The 21,242-nt window shown below is 32.7% G+C and overlaps 1 protein-coding gene across 3 annotated transcripts in view; it reads left to right on the top strand.

The window, feature by feature from the left end:
• Window positions 1-21,017, top strand: part of CDH19 (cadherin 19) — a 102,068-nt gene extending 81,051 nt beyond the window's left edge. Inside the window, exons 10-12 of one of the 3 annotated variants that reach the window (XR_750453.2) lie at window positions 10,530-10,647; window positions 12,975-13,198; window positions 16,846-21,017. Coding sequence is in view for 2 of the 3 variants with exons in the window: in XM_010386337.2 (XP_010384639.1) it covers window positions 10,530-10,647; window positions 12,947-13,198; window positions 16,846-17,336 (861 nt within the window). In the remaining variant the exon portion in view is untranslated. Of the gene's footprint in view, window positions 1-10,529; window positions 10,648-12,946; window positions 13,199-14,189; window positions 14,250-16,845 lie in introns of those variants that run through there. The other 2 variants (XM_010386337.2, XM_030926212.1) reach the window with 2 other exon arrangements.
• Window positions 21,018-21,242: the final 225 nt, after the last annotated feature.

Here is a 21,242-nt window from a genome sequence, read left to right as displayed (position 1 = left end):
CAGAACTCTTTAAGCTTAAATGTGTTTGAATTAATATGAAACATATTAAAAAGTAACTACACCAAAAAGAAGAAAACGTATATATATGATAAAATGTATTATATATTTAAAAGAAAAAGGATAAAAAATCAAATTGTAAAAAAAAGTTTGAAAGTTTAGTAAAACATTAATAATCGTTTCTACTACAAATAACCAGCCAGGCATGGTGGCTCACACCTGTTATCTCAACAATTCGGGAGGCCAAGGCAGATGGATCACCTGAGGTCAGGGGTTCGAATCCAGCCTGGTCAAAATGGAGCAACCCTGTCTCTACTAAAAATACAAAATTAATCAGGCGTGGTGGTGCATGCTTGTAAACCCAGCTACTTGGGAGGCTGAGGCAGGAGAATCACTTGAACTTGGGAGGTGGAGGTTGCAGTAAGCCGACATCATGCCATTGCACTCCAGCCTAGGTAACAAGAGCGAAACTCTGTCTCAAAACAAAACAAGGCCAGGCGCGGTGGCTCACGCCTGTAATCCCAGCACTTTGGGAGCCCAAGGCAGGCAGATCACGAGGTCAGCAGATCGAGACCATTCTGGCTAACCCGTCTCTACTAAAAATACAAAAAAATAGCCGGGCCTGGTGGCAGGCGCCTATAGTTCCTGTTACTCAGGAGGCTGAGACAGGAGAATGGCGTGAACCCAGGAGGCGGAGCTTGCAGTGAGCCGAGCTCACACACCACTGCACTCCAGCCTGGGCGACAGAGCGAGACTCGGTCTCAACACAACAAAACAAAACAAAGCAAATCAAACAAACAAAAACAGAACAAATAAATACGTAAACCCTGTAACTTTTTGGCAGATTAATACATTTTAATTAAAAATAAGGGCAGGCAGGGGGTGATGGCTGACACCTGTCATCCCAGCACTTTGAGAGGCCGAAGCCAGAGGAGCACTCAAGTGCTGGAGTTCAAGATCAGTCTGGGCCACACAATGAAATCCTGTCTCTACCTTTTTTTTTTTTAATTAGTAGAATGAGTAAAGCGTAGAATTTTAAAACAATATGAAAATCTCCAATGTGTTTCAATGAAGATATGTAGATCTTAAAATTATGTTGTACTATATACAATATTTTCTTTACTCTTTTGAAAAAAATTGTTTATCTCCAAAAATAATTGATAACTTTTTCATGATGGATTTATTTGTATATTTTGGAGATTGCTTAGCTGTGCTACAGCATCAGAAAACAAAACAAAACAAAAAAAAACGTTATTTTCTTCCAGCTACTTATCATTCTTGGCCCCAGGATGGCCAGAGTTTAAAAAAGATAAGTTTAATAACTGAGGCTGCTCTATTTTTCTTTCAATTAGAACTGTCTACCACATTTCTCACGTTTTTGTTTGTTTGTTTTGTTTATTGTTTGAGACAGAGTCTGGCTGTGTCGCCCAGACTGGAGTACAATAGTGTGATTCCCACTCACTGCAACCTCTGCCTCCCAAGTTCAAGTGATTCTCCTGCCTCAGCCTCCCGAGTAGCTGGGATTACAGGCGCCCACCACACCCAGCTAATTTTTGATAGTTTTAGTAGAGATGGGTTTTCACCATGTTAGCCAGGATGGTCTCGATCTCTTGACCTTGTGATCCTCCTGCCTCGGCCTCCCAAAGTGCTGGGAGTGAGTCACCGCACCTGGCCCTCATTTACTCTTAAGCAATACACAGTACACAGCTCTCCAATGATAGCTGAGTGCATCTTTTTGAATTTGATGGATTTGCCTCTTTTACCCTTTCAGAAAAATGAGCAGGATAGCAAAATAAATGTTTCTGTTTTTATGTATTCTTTAAATTTTGGTTTTTATTTCTTTGTTAGGTTTTGTTCCCATGTTTTTAAAAGGTAAAGTGGTCCTTTTTTTTTTTTGAGACGGACTCTCGCTCTGTCTCCCAGGCTGGAGTGCGGTGGCGCCATCTCGGCTCACTGCAAGCTCCGCCTCCCGGGTTCACGCCATTCTCCTGCCTCGGTCTCCCGAGTAGCTGGGACTACAGGCGCCGCCACCACGCCCCGCTAATTTTTGGTATTTTTAGTAGAGATGAGGTTTCACCGTGTTAGCCAGGATGGTCTCGATCTCCTGGCCTCGTGATCCGCCCGCCTTGGCCTCCTAAAGTGCTGGGATTACAGACGTGAGTCACCGCGCCCGGCCAGCAAAGTGATTCTTTAGAGAGAATTGAATAAACGTTTGTTTTCTAGTGTTAAGTTCCTGGCATTGTATGGGCTGATTGGTATTCTTGATTATTGTCTAAAAATCACATGCATAGGAAACCATGAGGTTTAATTCAAATATGTTTCCGCTTATGTGAGAATGAAACATCAAAAACAACAAGCTAAAATAACGAAAAGATTACACAGCGCAATAGCTGAAGATCTCTATCACTCATCCACACTTCCCCGATTAGATGATAACATCCTAACCATGCTGCATACTAATCTCATTTCTAATACAATAATACAACTTCTGCTCTACAATCTCTATCTTCTAAGGATTTTGTAAAGATAAAAAACAAATAAGAAAGTAAGTAAAAGAGGACTGTGTTAAAGTAGTTTTGTCAATATTAACAGTGACAGTTAAGGGTCATGTCATACATTACAAGTTCTTAACATGGGGTTCATTCTCTTCTAAAGAGATTTGAATGAGCTATACGATGTCTGTGTACACTTGATATTGTACAGAAACAACATTGTCAATGTCTGTTGGAGATGAGGGTGGAGCAGGTTAATAATGTCATTCATCAGATGTTTAAGGGAGTCAAATTAACAGAGTAAAAAACAAAAGTTAAGAACTCCAATATAAACGTATTATAGAGGTTGATTTTTTTGTTTTGTCATCATATGCGTGTGATATTAATAATGTACTACAGGTACATAAGATGTAAACATTGGTTTAGCTGAATGAAGGATTTGAGAGATTCCATGCACAAGTTTTACCTTTTCTTGTGGATCTATAATCATTTCAAAATGCAGGGTTTTTTTTTTTTTAAAAAGCCATTAGACTGGAATTAAAGAAAATGAAATAATGTAAGAAAAAAAGAAAAGAGGGTTAAAACAATGATTCTTACTATTACTGAGAATATGTCACAGAGAAGCTTCTAAGGAGTATTTTTGGTCAAGATATTTGCATAATTGAGTTTCAAAGTTACAATTAATTTTCATGCTATTTAAACTTTCCTAAAAATATAGAAAGTTAATAATGCTTTGAAATCTATAAATATTTTATGTATCAAGTCAAGGGAACTAAATGATACACATAAAAATTATATACACAAACTTTTCATTTGATACTAAGAAACGCTTAGATAAAATTAAACGTAGGTGGGACACTGTGGCTCACGCCTGTAATCCCAGCACTTTGGGAGGCCTAGGCAGGAGGATCACCCGAGTTCAGAAGTTCGAGACCAGCCTGGCCAACAAGGTGAAACACCATCTCTACTAAAAATACAAAAATTAGCTGGGCATGGCGGTGGGCACCTGTAATCCCAGCTACTCAGGAGGTTGAGGCAGGAGAATCTCCTGAACCTGGGAGGAAGAGGTTGTAGTGAGCTGAGATTACACCATTGCACTCAAGCCTGAGTGACAAGAGTGAAACTCCGTCTCAAAAATAAATAAATAAATAAATAAATAAATAAATAAATAATAAGAATAATAAACCTAAATTCTGGGTAATAAATATAAGACTTCAAAAGGCATACATAATACATATAATAATGATAAAATATTATAGTCCTCAATAGATAATCAAAACTTTATGTAATATTGAAACTGATAGGGTAATATAATTTAAAACAGTAATGAGAAATCAATGCCTTCTCTTACAGTATTATTTCTTGGAGTTCTAAAGCTGAATTTCGTACAATATATAAAGTACATATAAAATAAAGTCAATGAAAAGAAGAAAAATTATTTGAAAATATAAGGTTATGTAATGTAATGCTTCCAAATAAATGGTAGAATTATAAATTTTCCTGTAGCCACATTTAAAAACATAAAAAACACCCAGATTATGTTCATTTTAATAATATTTATTTGGTATAATACATCCAAAATATCATCTTCACATATTTTAAATTAAAATCATTAACAGAATATTTAATATTTTATATGTATTTTTAATTTATGAAGATGATTCTTGTCTAATTTCCCACATGCTCAAACAGCTAGAGAAAATGACAGGTAAACAGATGTCTTATATCTGTCTTCTTTGGATGGATAATAAATTAATCATAGAAAATAAAAATGCCACAGTAGTCACACTCTACTCTGGAGGAATCCAAACATTTACTCAAATACCTATGTGGGTAAACAAAATGTTTGATTTTGTTCTTAATGTGTAAGTGGCTGGGGTGGGGAAGAGAAGGAGAGAATATTCAGCAATTTGCAAAATATTAATATAATAAATGAGCTGACATCAGGGTAATTTGCCTTGGCTAGGTGGTGCAAATAGTTACCATTTTTCAAATCAATGAGTGCCATTATCTTGACTGATATTAAATGTCTTTTTTGGAGGTAAAGTATAATATTGATAATTTTCAGATTCAGTCATATCAATATTTTGTCTAAAGATATTTACCTTGTCTCCATGTAAAAATTTTCTTTTGCCTAAATTTCAGTGGTTGCATTTTGTGATCTTTGATTCTCTTCTTTTCACTTTTGTGTCCATAAGTTTTCCTCAACTCATTATTTCATCTTTTACCCACTTCTTCCTCTCGACTACAGTTCATATCCAAATAACTGTATCTCTGCCTGATTTTTGTATTTTAAGCTATGTGTCCGACTAACCTGAGAAAACAACTCAGATGTCCCATGGTTACACCAAATTTGCTCCCAAGCCTTCCCTTTTTTCAGTAACCCCAGGAAAATTATTATAATATCAAGGTTTGCAAGAAAAAAAAAAAAACATGGACATCATTTTTAATTAATTACAGTCTTTACTCTCCATATCCAATCAATCATTTGGTTCTGTTGATCCCATCTCCTACATATGTCTTTAATGTATCAATTTCTCTCTATCATCATTCTTTCTACCCTAATAGGGACCTATCTTCTCTTCTGGAGTGAACCTGACCTAAGCAGGTCTGCAGAGGGATGTTCCTGTAAAATCAAACTTTGCTTCATCCAATCTCACAGCACATATCCAGCAATGTATCAGTTTTATATATCAATTATATTTATTAGGTAAGTCTGTAGTCACGCAGTTTCAGGAGAACCAGATTTTACTGGATGGAGAGTAGTGAGGAGAATATACAGCCCTTTTGAAAATGGTGAAAAAACATTACTTTGGTGACATCTTCTGGAGTTCAGCATACCCTTGCTCCAAATCACTGTGGCAAATTTAGGCAAATTTTGGGACCCAGGAGCTGTATCTCTATTTGAAGCATATTGTACCATCCTCAGTTTATGAACACTGCTCAGTAATTTCGGTATTGTTTCTCATTAAAAATAACACAATCCATAATTGTGATTGTTAGTGTTTTTTTTTTTTTTTTTTTTTTTGGTATATCACATAAAGAAATTTTGATTACCAAGCAGTTGTTCATTAGGATAATGACAATAGCTTGTGGGCTAGATTCTCCATTTCCAGACTTACATTAAGGATGTCCTCAGGAGGAGCATTCTAAAATGCAATCCTTTGCCTGGAACCATGTGATCCCAAATAAAAGTAATAATCATGTCATTTCCAACTTAGAGCCTGGGAGTGTCCCTCAGTAGAATGTCGAAACTCTTTAATATGTCCGTGATGTATTCCCTGCTCACTTCTGCAGTATGATCTTCAAATTTCAGTGTAGATACAAGGTTCTCTGACCCTCCCCCTGCAATGTTTAAGTATTAAATATTTTAGGTGGTTTATAACTTTTATTATGTAATTTATGTATTCTGGACTTCCTCAATACTTTTTAAGTTTGCAATTCTGCTTGATCTTCTACACTGCTAGAATGTGAACAGTGGTGGCAGACACTACCTTTATTCATGATTGTACCACCAGGGCATAGGATTGCTTGGCATGCTGTAGGTACTAATGAAATACATCTTAAATGGATACATCTAAGATACTAATGAGATATTTTACAATTTAATATTTTGTATATACATGCTGATTTTGTGTGAATTTTAAAAATATATTTGGAATATTAACTTTAAAAGGAAAATTAGAAAATACATACTGAGATAAAAATCTAGGAATGCGTATTTTTCAACTGAATATAGATTTCTACAAGTTAATGGCAAAACAATTACGATATATATGACATTTAAATATATATGATGTAATTTTGTGAAAAGTACTTTTAGAAAACTTAGAGTATCCCCAGTTCTATCCAGGTCTAAAATATTATACTATCATGACCTTTTCAACATTTTTCTTCTAATGTTTTGCTAAACAGAAAAAGACAACAAACTTACTACAATCTAGACTTTCTTTTGGTTCTAATTCTATTAGTGTATTATTTTGCACTTTGCCTGTTTGAACAGATGTTCAACAACTTTTTTGAGTTTTGCAGATTTATTTTGTCAAAACAGGTGTAATTTAAAATCATTTACTAATTAGAGTAATATAAAATGTGATAGTCTCATACCTATGTTTGTGTAATAATTTCTTGGCAATGGGAGACAATTTGCATCTTTAGCCTAATATAAGGTATACCTACCTAGAATAACTACATTAGCAACTCAGATAAGATTTTAAGAAAATCTTTCCAGATATTCATTTATTACAACTCCAACTTTTTAACATTTTTCTGTTGAGAAGCATTTTTTTATAGTTTATTAAGTGCATTTCAAGGAATTGATGACATATATAAATGAATACTCAGTATCTGTATATTGATTTAGAGTTCATGATTCAATTTATAGTTTATAATCTTGTTCAACAATTTATTGATTGACTAATCCTGGAAGTAGGTTTCATTGTGACTTGCCATGAAGATAAGGAAACAGACACAAATGTATTGCTTGCTCCAAATCATTGTGTACAAGAGTTGCATCTTAAACTAGCTGTCCATTAATTGCATGTTTAATGAGAACCATCTCTTTGGTTTGAGGAACGTGAGTACTGGGCTTATTTTTGACTCGGGATAATTAATCTGGAATGATATTTTAGTAAACTGGCCCATGGGTGACTTTTTCTTAAAACAAGACATAGTGCATAATGATTAATAGCAAATGATTCTCTTTATTCTCCTGATTATCTTCAAAGTCAAATAGTGATTATAGTCTCATAAAATAACTAAATTGGAACTTATGAAACTTCCAATAATTGGCCATCTTTAACCTCCAAAATATTAATTTCATATATTCATACCTAATTATGATATTTTTGCCTTCACTAATTTTTCATGATATTCTTTGCTTAGGATCACACTTTTTTCATCAATCCATATTTTTATTCAAGTATTAGCTCATTGGCTGCACTCTACCCTAGAAAATCTTCCCTTTTTCCCATATCAAAACACATCATTTTCTTCTATTTTTAACCATTATTTTTGGTCCTTATCCTATAAAATTATATTGCTTATTTCTCTGTCACTATCTTTTATGAGACATATTTTTACTTGCTTTTGGGATTCCATGTTTTTTACGGTATCATTTTGTATGCAAATCTGGTGGAGAACAAGTCTAGGGTATGAACAATATGTCCTAGAGTGCTACACTTACTACTCATATTTCATTTTGACTATGACATCAGCTTACATTCTAATTCTGGCCCAGCCAATTTACTTACCTAAGACATTTAGCTTATATGAAACTTAATATAAACCTTTATACCATAGGAACAATAATACGATTTATTCCAAAGGACCATTGTGAAGATTATTTAAGATAATGTATAGAACAGATCCTGGCCCATAGGTAACTTCTTATAATTTTAGTTACTTTTCGATTCTTGGGGCTTACACAATGTATTTCCATTGTAGCTTTTGATGCACTGTAAATAGATGATTGAATGTATTGCGTCAGAAATAAATTGGCCAAAATTCTACCTGGAGAGCAAAAAGAATATTAAAAATCTGAACTTTTGGCCAGGCACAGTGGCTCATTCCTGCAATCCCAGCACTTTGGGAGGCCAAGTCAGGCGGATCACGAGGTCAGGAGATTGAGACTAACATAGTTAAACCCTGTCTTTACTAAAAATACAAAAAAAAAAAAAATTAGGCGGGCGTGGTGGCAGGCACCTGTAGTCCCAGCTACTCCGGAGGCTGAGTTAGGAGAATGGCGTAAACCCGGGAGGCAGAGCTTGCAGTGAGCCAAGATTGTGCCACTGCACTACAGCCTGGGCGACAGAGTGAGACTCCGTCTCAAAAAAAAAAAAAAAAAAAAAAAAAAAAAAAAAGAAAACAAAAAATCTGAGCTTTCTTTCAGAATTGACCATAATTTGGAGTTATTTTCCTTTTTTCTTTTCCCAGTCTCTCAAGCCATGGCTGTTCTTGGTATATACTTTTACCTTTTAATTTATGTTTACTCCTTTCATAAATGTATAAGGTCAGTGATAGGTCCCAGGTAATAATTTTCACCAATGCAATAGATAGAAGTTTTTCTCAGAATTTTATTTTAAAATGAAAATGAAAACCTTTTCCTTGTTATATTTAAAGGAAAAATAAATATCCTCCATCAAGACTTATGAGCACATTAATGTGGTCCCTTCATTAGAGATATGTGTTTATTTTTACATGTACCTGTTCAAGGTAAATTCAACAAAATTCATAATACTTGATATATGACTGATTTTATGTCAGTGTCTTCTTATTTTTATAAAACAATTATGAAAGCCAGTAAAACATATCTTATTGGAAGATATGGAAGCCCAACTTACAGAGCAAATATAAGTGAAGACTTGTTCATTTGAAAGGGGGCAGACTGTTGAAATCCTGCTCATTCAGTTTCCTGTATCTATGTATAAGATATTTTGATTTATTAAAGTCTTTTGAAATATATACAGTGTATCTCCAGTCTTCTTAAGTCTTCATTCCCCAAAGGGAGACATTTGCAACATTTAATCAGATGCTCATGTTTAATACAGAACATCAGGTAGTAAAATAAAACATTCCTTATCTGAACACTGTAACCACATATGCCAGCAAGATAAACATGAATTATATACTTTGTTATCAATATTACTTCAGTAAATATGCATATATTCATATGCCTATTATTAACAATATCTAGTACACCATGGTATGTAAAAACTCAACAAGAGATTATTTTCATGAGTAACACATAATAGACATAGGAACACATAATAATTTGTTGTGTGACAAACTCTCTGACAAGCCAAGACTTATAATCCTGAAAATGAACCCTGAAGGTTAAGTATTAGGATTTTTATTTTTCAAGGTTAAAAACTTGTAAATGGCAAAGCCAGGATTCAGAATATTGGGTTTCCAAGCCTCTGCCCTCTACCCAGCCTCTACAAAATCCTATGATATTCTAACATGAAGGCTTTACCTTAACACAAATCAATATCCACATGTATAATTATAAGCATGGATTGAATAGAATGTGTTTTGCTACATTACTTAATTAACACTAAATGATTATTATTTATTAGTAATGTGTTATGAATTAAACAAAAATCAATGTGGAGAAGTAATATACAGATCGTATTGGTTTCCTAATATTCTTTATGCCTGTGAAGACATATCTATTTTTTTGAAGTATAACATAAATCTGGATTTGTCATCTTGCATCTAAGGCTATTTTTGTTTGACATATTGTTAAAAGCACTTTAATTCTAGAAAATTCAAAACAATAACTTCTATAATGAATTTGCTTTAATTTCCACAATTAATCACAATCTCACTATGTGATCTTGACAGCATATCTTTTTCGACAATAATGAACTACTTGACTGACACATTCATGTCTTGAAAGAAGAAAATTAATTGAGAATGGAATTGTTCATATCTGCATTACTTCACTGTTTTATGATCTGAGATATAGAGATGAACTTATTTGATGTAAAACACTTTCCTATAATCATTATGGGTCAAAGGAAATCATGTACATTGCCCCTACGTTTTAAATGCTTTATTTCCTCAATCAATTAAAATCTCATTACTTTAGCAAATAGTTTAGTAAGCCAGTAACTCTACCATAGTTTTGCTCTCAGTAAAAACAGGAAATAGACAACTTTAGCAAATCATAATGTCTGACATTCAGATAAAGAAAAAATTAAGAAGGAAGAAAGAGTGAAATGTAGGCAGGGAGGGTGTGAGTAATACAAAAGAAATGCTTTGGAGACTTCTAACAAACTTAGAGTTTAGAATCCACCTGATCCATCAACAAGAATTTGTTTATTATGTAATATTACAACACCCTTTGAAAAAAGGAAGTGAACATATTTTTAACTTGAGAAAAATACTTTAATATTCTCCACTGATTTGACAGCTATTTTCTGCAATGTCCCTATTGATTACAATAAAGCAATGTGAATAAAAGCTAATAATAATAACAGCAGTGATCTTCTTCCTGAATCCAAACAACAACAAAAATCTATTCCCCTTTTTTTTCAGGTAATTCAGACTATCAGTGCAGTGGATAGAGATGAATCCATAGAAGAGCACCATTTTTACTTTAATCTATCTGTAGAAGACACTAACTATTCAAGTTTTACAATCATAGACAATCAAGGTAATGTCATTCACTTATAATGAGTTTTGATACATTTTTGCCACTCATGTTAGACTTTAATGGAATTTATGGCATTGATTTTTATACTGTTCTTGCAACATAATAATGTTTGGAAATCAAGCAAGAGAGTAACAATGAAAATGGAAAACAAAACTCAGTGTTAAGTTCTAAAAATATTGGCTCCATTTCTCACCGCATTTCTTCAAAGTAGAAACACTTTGTAAAGTTATCAATGGCTGTAAGCTCTTGTAAAGTCTGAATAACCCTGCGAATATAATTGCAGTTCTGAGACCACGGCTCCTTTCATGTTCTCATCTAACTCAGACTTCAATCTATGACTGAGGAAGAAAACGACATTTATTTGAGTTACAGTCATGTTTGCTTGATTGATTCCAAAATATTTATGGTCATCAATTAGGAGCTCAGAATATATGAAATTGGGTTAATACAGTTCTTATTCCTTCAAAACTAAATAACTTTTATCAATCTAAGGATTAAGTGTTCAAAGAATTATATGTAGGGACAGAACTTATTTTCCCTTTCAGTAGAGGCAGATTAACTATATATGCTTCTTTTTCATGAGCTTCAGTGAGAGATATTTTTGTCATTATAAGGACTACTATTTTAATTTTTTTATACCTCAAAGTTATGCAACACAGTTGATTTATTACTCAAGTATCTGTAGTTCTCCTTACAGCTGAGGTTAAGCTTTGTTCCAGAAGAGACCTGTCACAGGAGAGTAAATGCAACACATTTCTGTCTGTTTTGTCCTCGTCCAGTTCCCCCGGGGAGGAAACTCAACTACATTTCAGACAAAAACCACAAATATCTCTTTCAAACTCTTCGAGAAATCTCTAAACTGCTTTCCACAAAATTTAGCCCTGTGATGAACTCTTAGATTCAGGGGATACATGTATTATTATTATTATTATTTTTTTTGATGTTGTGAACTTCAACCTTTTTTTAAAATTTTTTTTATTATTTTACTTTAAGTTAAAAATTGTACTTTTAAATACATGTATATTAATATAAATGAATCTAAGCTGGAGTTTTTAAATATACATATTTAAATACATAGATATTTGTATATATAGATTCATTTATATTAATATAAAATAAATTACTGAGGTGAAATAAATATATTGAAGCATACAAAATTGATTTGGTTTAATGTTTGTTGTCACAAGTAATTTAATAAAATACATATTTAAAAAGTGTCAACTGTCTCTTAACTCTTAGATCTGCCTAGCAAATAAAATCACATGGACTTTATAGACTTTAAGGGTTTCATAATGAATTGTCTTTAAAAAGGTAAGATTTGGGAAATGTCCTACTTAACCATGCATTTCAAAAGGCTTTTATTTATTTTCCTTTTACTGCTATTGTCATCTAAAATTTGTCTGATGACTACAGAAAATATTTTGAGGGATGGTAAAAAAGAAGGAAAGGGAAAATACAGTTCTGAGGTACAAGAAATTACAATGACAAAAGTTATTTATAATATTTTGGTATTCACAGAAGGGTAATTGTATATATTTGAAGTGCTTATTGTTTGTTTTCATGAATTTTTTGAATGGTCTCTCTAGGTACATGAATCAGTCTGACTAAGTATAATGATTTTCAGAATTTTAAATACAAATAGATTAATAACATCAATGTGATATGAAATATCCTAATAGGATCTTGTCTACCAAGTGACATTATTTTGTCTATTTAGAAAATATAGTATTTGAGATCACGTGCTTTGACAGATAACTTTGAAAGTCTTGTATATTCCCTGAATTTTTACAAATAATGGGTCCCAAGTATTAGAAAACAGACCATGTTATATGTAATTAACACAAATAAAGCCGGCTGTACCAGCATATATTTCATATTAGTAGTCCCTATAAATTATTGATATCTGATTAAAAAGCTATTTTCTGTGTTACACATATGTTTTATATATATGTCAAAGAGATTTTGGAACCGGTTTAAGCAATTCAATAATAACATAAATACTTTAAATAATCAACTAAATAATTAAGTAGTATCAACTCAATATTTAATAATATTAAATATTAATTTTACTACATAATTTAAATAATTCATCTGATTACCTAATAGGGTTTAGGTGATGTCAAAACACTAATAATTTAGTGTGGATGTTTTAATTGTCTTCTCATCAGAAATTTCCTCTTCCTTTTATTTGAACTGACTTGAATGTATTTCTGTACTATTGTCCCCAGTACATGTGACTATTACCTACAAATTTCTCTTATGTAGTTGAAAAAATTATGCACATGGATTTTTGTTTTAGATAACACAGCTGTCATTTTGACTAATAGAACTGGTTTTAACCTTCAAGAAGAGCCCGTCTTCTACATCTCCATCTTAATTGCCGACAATGGAATCCCGTCACTTACAAGTACAAACACCCTTACCATCCATGTCTGTGACTGTGATGACAGTGGGAGCACACAGACCTGCCAGTACCAGGAGCTTATGCTTTCCATGGGATTCAAGACAGAAGTCATCATTGCTATTCTCATTTGCATTATGATAATATTTGGTAGGTACTGCTGACTGAACATATACTCATTTATTTAAAATAACATGATAAATACATAAAATAGTTAATTCTATTATAGCATTATAATGTGGATTTGTGTGTACATTTATTGCTCCTCTGAATATAGGATAATTCTTAAATCAAGTGGAGTAAATAAGTGGGTAAGTATGTGATCTTTGAATTGTATGAGTATGTGAGTGTGTATGTACACATCTGTTTATGCATGGTCTTGACACATATACAATGTAACAATATAAAATATGTAAAAGTTAGTGATAACAACAGTTAGCTTCTCGAGTGCTTATTATACTCCAGGAGACAGTCTTCAGTGTTTTATATGCACGTTGTAATTCGAACCTCACAATAACCTTATTAAGCAGTAACTAATACCACCTACATTTTATAGATGAAGGAATAGAATTTCCAAAAGCTATGTGCATTATGAAGGGTCACGCAGCTAGAAAACGATGTGCTAAAGATTCCATGACCACAACACACTGTTACGCAATGCTGTACTGCAGCTGACTAGAGCCCAAGGTGCATTTAAAAAAAAAAAAAAAAAGGACAGTAAAATCTACTCTCTTAGCAATTTTCTAGTATAAAATACCTTATTATTAACTATAGTTACCATGCTGTAAAATAGATCTCTCGAATTTATTCCTAACATCTAACTGAAACTTTGGGTCTTTTGACCAACGTCTCTTCATTCTCTCACTCGCTATCCTGCTACTACCATACTACCCTCTACTTATATAAGTTATTTATTTATTTATTTATTTATTTATTTATTTATTTATTTATTTTAGATTTGTCAAAGTGACATCATGCAGCGTTTGTCTTTCGGTGCCTGGGTTCTTTCACTTAGTATAGTGTTATCTAGTTTTATCTACGTTGTTGTAAATGACAGAACTTCTTTCTTGTTTAAAGCTAGCGTTCACTGTGTTTATATACCACATTTTTCTTATCCATTAATTCACTGATGGAAACTTAGCTTCCATCAATTCCATAGCTTGGCTATCGTGAATAATGCTGTAGTGAACACGGAAGTGTGGATATCTCTTCAACATACCAATTTTATTTGTAAGTATTTAAGGTGATGAATATATTAGTTAAATTGATTTAATCATTCCACAATGTATACACATATCAGACATCACATTGTGTACCATAAATGTATGTTTTTGTCAATTAAAACTAAAAATAATCCAAAAGTCTTTTTGTGAATAAAAAGGACAGTAAATGTTAGAAATGAGGAATGTATAAGAGAGCATCTTTTTAAATCCAAGTGCAGAAGAGAAAGAAATCCCAGTAAAAGAGCTCTATTAGTTTTTGTTTGCTTGTTTTTTTCCATTGCTATCACTGTTTCTATAAGCAGATAATTTATATTCATTTCACAGATGGGGCAGCTGAACCCCCAAAGTTCTTAATCAGGCTTTCAGGACTATAAAATATTCATCTAGCATAAACTTTTCCTTTTTTCAATGCCAAAATATATAATCTAAACTCTGCTCTTGCCTCCCTCAAAACTTGTAACCAAAAGCCAATGAAACTACATTGAATAGTGAGAGCAAATATATCAGACATTTTCTGAAATGCCAAACTGACCACTCAAACTGACATGGGATACGTTTCAGGACCTGCCTTGTCTTCGCTGAACTTATCTTTCTCAAGGCTTCAAAACCCATCCATTCCTCATTAACCACCTACCATTACCATTGTTTAGGACCTAGCTTCAGTTTTTAAAATTATTTTTAATGATCTTTGATTATGAAGCTGAATTCATAGCTACACAGCTAGATCCAGAAGCAAAAATAAATAGTAAACATACAGTTTGAGGGGACTGCAAATACTCAGCTACCTATAGGTACAGACTTAAACCAAGCCCCGAAACCCTACGCACAAACGAGGGGCAGCTTCATAGTCACAAATGTGAGTAAAATTTAGCAGGTGGGAGCTATGGGTCAACTGTTATCATAGTGACTTCCTTTGAATGTTTTATAAATGTTTATCTCCAATTCAGGTCAGAAAAGTGTTTATTAGACTCCTTTCTATTTCAACCATATGTATCAAGTGAGTTCTAAAGTACAATACCTGAATGCAAACGTGGTGACCTTATTTATTTTAGATATTTTAAATGCAAGTTTTATATAAATACTATATAACAACCATATCTCTCTTTGTGATACTATTCATAACATGACTTCATGTGTGTTTCAAATCCTACATGTAAAATTCTGAACAGGTACATAAGATCCTAGGTGGGTTCTTAGTTATCCTTGATACCCACACACACGACACACGACACACACACACACACACACACAAAGACACACACACACACACTCTTATTTAAAATTAAAGCAAAAGTGTTTTGAATTTTTTCTGTTTCTACAAGATGTTAAAATTATCTTATGGAATAAATAATAATTACAGACAAACGTGTTATGATTCAAATGCATGATAGTTTAGAATTTCTGAAATTTATGTGGTATCACAGAGCACAGGCTCTGAACCAACTTTCTACTTTTGTCTTTTTTTATTTTATTGTATTTATAATTGATACAAATTGGACATATCTGTGGGGTACAGTGTGTTGTTTCAATACCTGTATATATTGCATAATGCTCAAGTCAGCATAATTAGCATATTTGTCAGTTAAAACATTTAGCCTTTCTTTGTGATGATAACATCCAAATTTATCTCTTCTACCTATTTTGAAATAAATTATTAGCTACAGTCACCCTACGGTATAATAGAACACCAGAACTTATTCCTCCTGTCCCACTGTAACTTTGTACCAATTGAGTAACCTCTCTTCATCCCCACTTCCCTGACTACTCTACAAGTCTTGGTACCTACCATTGTATTCTCTACTTCTACGAAATCAACTTTTTTAGATTTCATGTATAAGTGAGATCAAGCAGTGCTTTTCTTTCTGTGCCTAGCTTATTTTACTTAACATGATGTCTGGCAGGTTCATCTATGTTGCTGTAAATGACTTCACTGTTGGTGGCTGAACAGTATCCCATTGTGTCTCTCAACTAGCTGTGTCATTCTAGCGATGTCATTTAACATCTGTGTGCTTCAGCTTTCTCATCTATAATAGGATATAATAATATAATGGCTTTCACAAGAATAAAATCAATCAAGAAATATAAAGCTTTTAGAAGAACGCCTGATGTATGCTTCCTAGTCAATATATATTAATTTAGAAAATAATTATGCCACAGAATTTTGCTTCAATAAGGAATATCAAACTGTTCTGTTGTTCTGAACTACTATTAATATGAAGCATTGGCTACTAAAGTTGACAAATCCATTCAGGTTGCAAACTTTTATCATTCTACTTTATTCTATTTTAATATTTGAGAAAAAATAGATTTTGAATGTTAAATTGTTCATCATCTAAAATAGTTCACTATATTTTTATGGTTTTCTTTGTCTCTAAGTCATCAGCCAGAAAAATCGTGATACATTCTTTTGTAATTTGCAAGTCCCTTTGGCAGATTTTCAATAACAAATGTGTCTTTTTGTCTTATAATCATAAAGTTTAAGCACTCATCTTGAGCTTGAAATGAGAGCAAAGACTGTAATGTTTATAATATTCTTTATTGTTTATTGATATTCCGATATGCTTTCCTCATCAGGGTTTATTTTTTTGACTTTGGGTTTAAAACAACGGAGAAAACAGATTCTATTTCCTGAGAAAAGTGAAGATTTCAGAGAGAATATATTCCGATATGATGATGAAGGGGGTGGAGAAGAAGATACAGAGGCCTTTGACATAGCAGAGCTGAGGAATAGTACCATAATGCGGGAACGCAAGACTCGGAAAACCACCAGCGCTGAGATCAGGAGCCTATACAGGCAGTCTTTGCAAGTTGGCCCGGACAGTGCCATATTCAGGAAGTTCATTCTGGAAAAGCTCGAAGAAGCTAATACTGATCCGTGTGCCCCTCCTTTTGATTCCCTCCAGACCTACGCTTTTGAGGGAACAGGGTCATTAGCTGGATCCCTGAGCTCCTTAGAATCAGCAGTCTCTGATCAGGATGAAAGCTATGATTACCTTAACGAGTTGGGACCTCGCTTTAAAAGATTAGCATGCATGTTTGGTTCTGCAGTGCAGTCAAATAATTAGGGCTTCTTACCATCAACACTTTTGAAAGTACTAATGTATATTTGAACCAAAGGGTAGTCTTAAAGAGTTTCGTACCCTAGTTCTATGGCAGGGAAAGCCCTAGTCTATAGAGTTTTCTGATTTCCCTGGAGTAAATACCCCATGGTTATTTTAAGCTACCTACATGCTGTCCTTGAACAGACATGTGGGGAGAAATGTAAACAATCAACTCACAGGCATCAATACAACCAGTTACGAAGTAAAATAATTTAGGAAGATATTACAAGTAGATGAGAGGACATAAGATGTAGTTAATCCTTGTGCAATTATGTCATTATTTACTTAGGAAAGAGTAAAAATACCAAACAAGAGAAAACTTAAAGGAGCCAAAATTTGAAAGTCAAATAGAAATGTACAAATCGAGATAAAATTTACATTTCTATCATATTGACATGAAAATTGAAAGTGTATAGTCAGAGAAATTTTCATGAATTATTCCATGAAGTATTGTTTCCTTTATTTAAAAAAGAATGCTAGGTAATCTTGGTAGAAAACTAGAAAGTATGATAAACAACAGATGGAGGAATCCATGAAAAATAGACGAGAAAAAGTAAATAAGGTTTCTGGGGTTCACAGAAATTTTGTATGAATAAAAGCCTTATAAAGCCAGCTCTAGCATATGACTAAAATATTCCTCTACTATTTTTCAATGTCATCTAATGCAAATGCTCAAATTTTTTAGATGGTTAATGTGAGAAAGGCACTGAATTAAGATATCTTAGTGTTATTTTATTTACCCAATTTTCATCTTTCACAGAGTAAGAATAAAATGTTTATGTGGTTAAGTTCCTGATACTATATAGAGATAGACTTTAAAATTTTAACACCTAGGATAATGTGGGTGATTACATAAATGTTTAAAACATTTACCTTATATGGAAAGCAGATTTCTGACTAAGATACCATGATTCATTCTAGTTTGATATTTTAAAACCTTTGCCAAGAGCACTCTTTAAAACTGATTTCAAATTTGAACAGATACTTGGTATATATTAATCAGAGTTATATAGTATAAATTTGTATTATTTTTGATATTACAACTTTGTATTAAAAAGGAAAATATATTTAGGAGTTTGTTATATATTTTTTCATATGTAACCCAAAACACATTCTTATGTCAAAATACAATAGCAAAATACAAGTTAATATTTACTCATAATTAAATGAAAACTTTACGAAACTTGTGGAAAGTGTGGAAAATTTTAAGTAAAGTTTTTTCTTTACTAAAAATTATGTAGGCAACTTAAAGAAATACTGGATTCAAACTTTAGTTACTATTCACTCTAAATATTATGATCAACTGAACTGACCATTACCGTTCATGGAATAAAACATGATACAATTCTCAGTATTTCCTTTTCTGTTAAGAGCTTGGAATATGACTGATGCTTCAGTGTCATTTTTTTATTACTGAATATAAAATTAGGGGCAATAGTTACATTTATTGTAGCCTTAAGAAGGAAATCAATGCTAAGCTATTGGGCATAAAGCTTTATGGTAACATTAGATAACAAGATAATAAAACACTTTAATTTTAATCTGCCTTTTAAGAATGATCTTTATTATTCTATCCAAATCAAGGCAGACTTCAAAATTTATAGCTTGAACAGGAAGAAAGTAGTGAATACATAATTCTTAAAATTGGTTCATATGATCATTTTTTATTAATAGTGTGTGAGACTAAGCTGAACCAAATTGGCCATAAGTGTTAAATCAAATAATTTGAGTAATTTTGAACTATTGGTGGAGTAGTTAAATGGTTATATTTTCTTGGTACTTTGAAATTTAGACATCTATGTCACGTAATAAAGAAAGTTTTTCATAAATCAGAAATAGGCACCATTAAGTTGGTGAGAAAAATATTATCATTTCACAAAAGCTTGAGAAAACCAGATTTGAAGTAAAATAATTTAGGAAGATATTACAAGTAGATGAGAGGACATAAGATTTAGTCAATCCTTACGCAATGATACCATTATTTACTAAGAAAGAGTGAAAATACCAAAGAGAAAATTTAAAGGAGCCAAAATTTGAAAGTCAAATAGAAATGTACAAATCGAGAGAACATTTACATTTCTATCATATTGAGATGAAAATTGAAAGTGTACAGTCAGAGAAATTTTCATGAATTATTCCATGAAGTATTGTTTCCTTTATTTAAAAAAGAATGCTAGGTAATCTTGGTAGAAAACTAAAAAGTATGAAAAACAACAGATGGAGGAATCCATGAAAAATAGACGAGAAAAAGTAAATAAGGTTTTCTGGGGATCACAGAAATTTTGTATGAATAAAAGCCTTATAAACAATGAATACATTTGGGTAAACAACTCATTAAAATGCACATTAATAGATTTCCTGTACAAATAGTTTTAATACTTGTGTCCAGTGGCACTAAAAAGATGTATTAAAATAGATCCTGGTTGAGTTGATGATAAGATTATCATCAATCATAGGATACACAAGAAAAGCACAAACATGATTGCACATCTGTTTGGTAGTCTAAAATATGTTCCTTTTAACCACATCAAAATATACTATCTGATTCTAATAGGGAAGTTGCAACTTCCTAGAAATTATACTTTGTATTATTTTCAGTAATCATTTTATGTTTTTGCATCACATGGGTGTTGCAAGAACACAGCTCATAAGCTAAAGGCATTATATTAAGAATTTATTTTTGTAAATTTTAATAAAGTCTAAATTAATGCAAAATATTTATGAAAATAGCACAGCTTCACATTACTACTTTTGACTCACAGCTTTGTATGTAAGCTTTAAATTGTTAATGGTAAAAATAAGAAAATTAAGACTAGTGAACTACTAGTTGTTCACTCAGTGCATGTGCTTGAGCCTAACAGACCTTTGTTTAGCTGCTTTCAATTAAAGGAATGTATGATATTTGTTAAACTGCTTCATCTTTCCAGACCTCACTTTGTAATCTATAAGATGAGATCCAATCAACCTATTTTGCATGGTTGTTATGAAGAATTAATAATAAGATATGCAAAACCAGCAGCACCAATAGTGCCTGACAAAAATATAACTGCTCAATAAATAACAGTGAATTATTATAATAACAGCTGATGTTATTCTGTTGGAACACATGGTCTGTTTCTTTTCCAACTCTGAGTGATCTCAACAGCTTCATGGCACATTGAAAATAAAAATCAACTTCCTCACCTTCCCCATAGGCCATGGACTTTCCCACCGCTACTTACTTCTGCAGTTTCTCCTCTTTCCTCTCTCCACCTCAGTTACTAAAGCAATCTTCCTTCACACACTTCTGTTTTCCATTACCTCACTTCATGCAGGTCGGTGATCAGCAGCAACTTCCTGAGAAAGACCACTGCCACTTCCGGTGACCCTAGCTTTGTCTTGCTTTGTATTAAATTACTCAGCTACCTGGTATTAGTGTTGTCTTTATTGCTTATTAGAATGTAACCCTGAATGGGCAAGAAATTGTCAGGCTTGTTCATTTATCATTGTGTAAGAAAGTTTCCAGCACATTGAAAGTGAACAATAAATATTTCTGGAATGAATGTAGTAATGAATCCAATCTATTTTACTTAGTCACTTGTAGAAATTATTTTGGTTTCCATTGACTATTTTTATAGAATATTAATATGGAATTAATGTATTATTTTCCAAAATGGGTTAGTACTGACTAGTTACTGGATATAGTAAAATCTTTCAAAATCTTTCTAAAAATTACATAACTTTGGCATTTATCTTGCTTGAACTCATTGATATATCTGGAGGAAAAAATAGTTGATGAAGTTATACTGTTCAGTCAAAACAGGTTATTTAATGATGGCCATAGAAAATCTCATATTAATAAATTTTCACAAAGTGTAAGAAATATGAAAT

Source organism: Rhinopithecus roxellana, chromosome 21, assembly GCF_007565055.1.
Source record: "Rhinopithecus roxellana isolate Shanxi Qingling chromosome 21, ASM756505v1, whole genome shotgun sequence".
NCBI classification, from domain to species: Eukaryota; Metazoa; Chordata; class Mammalia; order Primates; family Cercopithecidae; genus Rhinopithecus; species Rhinopithecus roxellana.
Note: the sequence above shows the minus strand (reverse complement) of the source record. Positions and strands in the feature narration are given on the sequence as shown.